Genomic DNA, 6,568 nt, shown 5'->3' on the forward strand with positions numbered 1-6,568 from the left:
TTTTTCCTATTCAAAACAAAGAAACAAAAAAAGCACAATGTCAAATGTTTTTCTGTATATCTCTGTAATTTTAGTCTAGCCTTTGCTAGTTTATACGAAACCAAGTGTTGTTATATCTAATGCGCAGCACCTGATGGAGGTGTTGCTTGTGTAACCTGTATTAAAGCCCCTTTAACGTGTGCCACGGTGGACGGAGGGTCTTTCTGACTCTCAAACGTATCTTATATCTGAAGATCCTCCTCGAAAAGTGCACAGATGTATATTCGAAATGCTATCGTTGCATGAGATCGCCTTTAAATTCATGGAAAGCAAAGAGTGTGTCTGTACGGTGGGTATTTAAAATGATATTGTGTTCTAAACGTTTAATATTTACTTTTATAATAGCACTAATGCTCCATGTGTTCAGTGAGAGTGAGGGTTTGTTGGGTTTCCAAGCGAGTCCAGCTGATTTCTAACAATTAAACCCCAACATGTAAAATAACTTTTAAATAATATTATGATTGTTATTATAAAAACATAACTTGCATGAACCGATTACCCTATTTAAGTATTAGAACTTTGAGATACCTTGTAATTGAATCGATGCCTAAATGTATGGATTTGTTGGTGCTTTTCTGCACTTTTCTCTTTTAGAAGTCTGAATGTTTAGATCTGTGCAGTTGTACAAATTAATAAACATTTTAAAACTGTCTGCATTCAAAATTTAGTGTGCTTGCTTGCATTCTAAGAATGATATGCTTGATTTAATATGTTTGCTCTGACAATAACATACAAGTTTATAATATTGTGTTCAAGGGAGACACCTAGCGGTGCAACAGAGTATCGCACACTATATTTGTGTGATTATGAAATAATTACAAGACAGATTCACGACAACACTGTTTATGTACACTATATATTTGACCCAAGAAAATTAGCACATTAATTATATATACATTATCCGATAACATTAAGTGATTTCAGAAAAAAAAACTATTTGAAATAGATACTGTTCTATTTACATTTACATTTAAATTAAGTCATTTACAAATGAGGACCATAGAAGCAATCAAGACCACTTTTTATTGTTAAGAAGGAAAGTCAATCGCTAATTTGACACAACCTTCATGGCAACAGGAAACTGATTGAACTACATTTCCCAGAAGGCACCGCGCGTCGACCGCTCCACTCCTATTGGCTGCCCGAGTGCTGTCGTCATCAGCGTGCAGTTAGACATGACGCGGCGCGTCGGACACTCATCACATCAGCGATGCGCGTCGCGTCGAGTCGGCGGTCCGCTCGTTGTGTGCGCAGCCCGTTAAGCGTCGGTGTCCGGACCCAGCGGTTCGTCCATGAGAAGCGCAGCAGCGGCGCTGTTAGCGTGTGTCTTCGCGGCGCTGCTTCACTGGCTCGGCTGGACCGACAGAACTGCGCTCCTGCTGGGCTTCGGCTCTGCAGGTACCGCTCAACTTCTGCTGCTTTCTCTTCCTCTCTATTAGTCTGCTGTTTAGACGGAGGCTGAATGCATGCAGTGGATTCATAGACAATGCATATCAATTCTTACTACTCTGATGCATATAAATATATGATTAATGCATGTAGAAACTTGGTGATCAGTTTATACAGAGCATTGCTACTGAATATATAAATATGCTAATGCATAAAGTACTCTTTGAATTTTCTCACTTCATATAGAAAAAATAACCCACTTAGAACATATATATATATAATGCATAGACCATTAATGAAAATCATAGACAATTTCAACGCTGAGTGCATGTAGAATGCATTAAAAAAATCAATGCATAGTGATCCATGCATAAAAAGCATTATAATGTTTTTTTTTATTAATGATTAATAATTCATATTATTTGCTCATAGGACATTAATGCTAAATTCCAATAGAAAAATGAATGCATACAGAACATAGTTGCTCATTTTATATAGAGCACATATAATTTTTTATGTATGTTAAAGTTCCTTATGCATTCAGTATTAATAGTCTATATATATATATGTATCTATCTAATCTATCTATCTATCTAATATCATTTATAGACCATTCATTTTCAATGTAAATGCATATGGGACTTTAATGATCAATGCATAAAGAATATTAACACTCAGTTCTTATAGAACGATTAATGCTTAACATAAGAGGGAAGAAAACGTAAGCTATTAATAAGATTAGTATTGAGCAAGTTCAGAGGCTGTCACATGTGGATCGACTTACTTTGTTGTGTATTTTCAACCGTTTCAATATGAAAAAAGAATCAGTTTTTATAATAAATCTTTGACAATCAAAATCTGGATTTAAATTTTTAATGCTATTATAACCTAAAGATGCTATGTGAACGTTTGAAACTGAAATTACTGATTTTCATCTTGCCACTTTCTTGGAAAAGAAATCACATTTTTACTCAAATTAATCAAAATGGATTTATAGCGTTTCGGAACCAAACTCTTCATATATATACAGTATATATATATATATATATATATATATATATATATATAAAGAGAGAGAGAGAATTATAGAATATATAAAATTATTGCTGCTTAATGTATAATATAATGTATAGACCCTTAATGCTCAGTGCATATAGAACTTGAATGTTAACTGCATGCATATGAGCATTAATACTGAATGCATTGATCATTGCACTTTAATGATCTATAAGCATGTTGAACAGTTTGCAGCGATTTACTTATAATATCACCAATGTGCTCTGCTGGGGGGTTGAGTTGTGACATTAATGCATTAGATGACGGCTGCATTAGTGTGCTGTGCACGCGGATGCCGGCAGCTTGTAAACCACAGAGATCGGATTGAAGAAAGTATCGGATTGAACCTGAAGTTGTGTACAATAGAAGAGAGACTGTAGAAAGTATCTGAGATCTCACTGAACTCTGGGAGAGTTTACCTGGCAACAAAGGCACAGATGCGCATTACACACTTGCTCTGATGTTTGTCACACATGGTGGAATAGGACACAAGTGACAATCCATTAGGGGATACAAAGGGCCGCTGCCAGAGACTTTCATCTCGCTGCATCATCTGTTCTGTGTGTGAGCCTTCAACCTGCCGGAAAAGCCTTTATAAAGGAATAGTTCACCCAGAAATAAACATTTGCTGAAAATACACATCCTAGATGTAGATGAGTTTGTCTCTTCATCAGATTTGGAGAAATGTAGCACTGCATCAGTGTCTCAGCAATGGATGCTCTGCAGTGAATGGGTGCCGTCAGAATGAGAGTCCAAACAGCTGATAAAAACATCACAATAATCCACAAGTAATCCACAGCACTCCAGTCCATCAGTTAACATCTGGAGAAGACAAAAGCTGAAACTAATCCAGCATTAAGACGTTTTTAACTAAAATCTGAGTCCATAATCCATAATAATGCTTCCTCCAGTGAAAAAGTGTTCTGGTGTGAATCAGGAGAGAAATCTGCACAGATCAAGCAGCTTTAAACAGCTCTAAACACATATGGCTGGATTTTGATGTGAGAGACAACAGCAGATGCACTTTTTCACTGGAGGAAGTGTTATTATGGATTATGGACTCCTATTTTAGCTAAAAAAAAACATCTTAATGCTGGATTTGTTTCAGCTTTTGTCTTCTCCAGATGTTCACTGATGGACTGGAGTGCTGTGGATTATTGTGATGTTTTTATCAGCTGTTTGGACTCTCATTCTGACGGCACCCATTCACTGCAGAGCATCCATTGCTGAGACACTGATGCAGTGCTACATTTCTCCAAATCTGTTCCCATGAAGAAACTTGGATGGCCTGAGGGTGAATAAAAACATTTTCAGCATATGTTCATGTTTGTATGAACTTCTTTTAAAAAGGCTTTTTGCATGTTTGAATCATTTGCAGCATTGGAGAATACCATTAGGCTCTGTTTTGGTGCTGATTATTGTGTTTCTGTTCAATATTGTATTGACAGACAACCAGAAGGCAGTGCATGAGGTGTTGGTGGGTGTTTTGTCAGCGCGGCATCATCATGAGCTCCGGCAGGCCATAAGAGACACATGGCTGGGGTACCTTAAACACCACCCTCACTTCCAGAAACGGTCGGTACTGAATGTGAATCTTTCCATTTCTGCTTCATTAAAACTCTCACTTCTGACAGACATCGATTCATTTCAGAAGATTAGGCTCATGTTATTGACTTTAAAAATGGACTGCTTGATCTGAGGGGTTTTTTGCTGTTTGTTTTGGCCTGCAACTTTATCGAGCCTTATGAAAATCCTTATAAATATTCCACGTTTAAAGATCGTTCAGGCAAATGCTCATTAAAATAGGTCAAACATGATTTAATGTTCGAATCACAGCCCAGCGCCGCAGCAAATCAATTCTGCACAGTTTTATTATGAGTAAATGAATATGTTTGAAAGCACGCTGCATGTTCTCATCAAAAGCTGCGATATTATACATTGGATGTTTGAAGGCCACAGCTTTTAGAGCAAAAAGAACATAACATTTATTTCTAAGGGTCAGAGAGTGGGTGGAAAATGATGGAAAAGATCAAATATGACAGTTTATTGCAGCCAAAAAATACTAACTATATACTAGTGCTGTCAAACGATTAATTGCGATTAATCGCATCCAAAATAAAAGTTTTTGTTTGCATAATACATGTGTGTGTACTGTGTATATTTATTATGTATATATAAATACACACACATGCATGTATGTATTTCAGAAAAATGTGTTATGTTTTAATATTGAATATATTTATATATAATATAAATTATGTGAATATAAATATATACATGCAAATATTTTTTTTAATATATCGTTATAATATAGTTTGACAGCACTACTTATATATATAAATTAAATTATGCGTGCATGTGTATGTATTTATATGTATATGTTTAATATTTATATTTATTATATGTGTTTTTTTTTGTTTTTTTTTATATAGATTGTATATAGTTGTTTATTTTCTTTATATGACAATTAGGGGTATGTGATAAACCAAAAATTAAACAAATAAATAAAACAAGAAATGCATTATGTTATTGTATGGTCTATTAATTTAATAACCATGTGGGTTATAAAGTGGTTGTAAAATAATGATGAAAAAAAGCTAAAACAATTTTTTGCAGCACAAAAATACTAAAAAATAACATCTATTTTAAATAATAATAATTATTAGTATGATTAAATGTCTTATTTTAATAGCCATGTGCTTATGCATACAGCATAATCTGGTTAATAAATGACTGCAAAAATCAAGTTTATAATTTGATTTAATCGAAATCAATGGACACAAATCAAAAGATCAGATAATGAATAACAAATAAATGATCAGTGAAAAAACAGCTTTCCATTATGACTGACTTGAGACCTAAACACAAGACTCGTTAATACAGTCATTAATATTGTAAAACACACTCTAAATTCAGCAAACTGCTGTAAAATAGCCCATATACACACATCTGTGATGCACATCTGTATTGATGCAGCAGATTGTGATGTTGCTCGGCAGCCGTGAACAATTAAATCACACTTACTAAGCCGTCAGAACTGAGAACGAAGCATTGATGTTGTCTGCTGGTGTATTTGAAAGGGTGATGGTGAAATTCATCATTGGTGAGCATGGCTGTTCTGTGCCGGAGGAAGATCGTGAAGACCCGTATTCCTGCTCGCTGCTGAACCTCACAGAGACAGGTGAATTCATCTCACAAACACCGCTCTGGTTAAGCTTTGCTGCAGTTTGCACGTTTCGATTCTCATCAGACCCCCCGCTCGGACATGAATCTCGCCGTATGTGGCCTGAAATCACAGTGTGCACTCGGATTCTCTTCTAAGTAGTCAGCATGTTTTTGTTTCCAGCAGGTTTCAGTGGGCTGAAATATTCTGCATTTTCGTGGTTTAGCCACATCTTCGTCATCATCTTCATCAGTTCATTTGAAATTGAATATTTAAAAAATTCCAACTTTTTCAGTGGAACACCGAAGAAAGTTTTTGAAGAATTTAAAAAGTAACAGGGCTATCAAGTGATTAAAATGTTTAATCTAATTAATTAGGTGATGGGCTGATTCATTTATTGAATTAATTGCAAATTAATTGCACGTCCATTTGGCCTGAGACATTACCCCTCCAAAAGATAGTCATTATTGTGTGAAAAGCATTCAATAAACATTACAAAACAGTAGCTTTAGAAAGATATATTTTGATTCAACATAGAATTTATTGCTTAGAAATGTACAAAAAAGTGTCACAAAACATTGGCTAAAATATATATATTAGGGCTGTCAACCGATTAAATGTGCTATCATTAGTAATTTCTTTATTTGTTCTTATTTTATTATTAGCTGCTTAGCCTCCTTGTCATTTTTTATTCAATTCAAAGTTTTAAATCAATCTCGTGCTACTGCACCAAAATGACCCCAGCTGTAAAATCAAAAATACACTGAGTGAGCAAAACTTTCATTATCATTATAAGTAGCTATCTCACAATGTTTACATATGAATAAAAGCCTACATTGAAATCTGTCATATAAATTGGTCTCTTCATTAGAAATTAGCCTACTGATTGCCACCATTGATAGACACATTTTTTTAAATAAT

General features: G+C 34.9%; 1 protein-coding gene across 1 annotated transcript in view; it reads left to right on the top strand.

The window, feature by feature from the left end:
• The first annotated feature begins 1,234 nt into the window (after window positions 1-1,234).
• The window catches only part of b3galnt2 (beta-1,3-N-acetylgalactosaminyltransferase 2), a 37,726-nt gene continuing 32,392 nt past the window's right edge, over window positions 1,235-6,568 (top strand). Inside the window, exons 1-3 of the mRNA XM_016241240.1 lie at window positions 1,235-1,437; window positions 3,933-4,059; window positions 5,565-5,665. Of these exons, the coding sequence (XP_016096726.1) occupies window positions 1,332-1,437; window positions 3,933-4,059; window positions 5,565-5,665 (334 nt within the window). The 5' untranslated portion in view covers window positions 1,235-1,331. The remainder of the gene's footprint in view (window positions 1,438-3,932; window positions 4,060-5,564; window positions 5,666-6,568) is intronic.

This window comes from Sinocyclocheilus grahami, unplaced genomic scaffold (assembly GCF_001515645.1).
Source record: "Sinocyclocheilus grahami isolate Dianchi unplaced genomic scaffold, SAMN03320097.WGS_v1.1 scaffold616.1, whole genome shotgun sequence".
NCBI classification, from domain to species: Eukaryota; Metazoa; Chordata; class Actinopteri; order Cypriniformes; family Cyprinidae; genus Sinocyclocheilus; species Sinocyclocheilus grahami.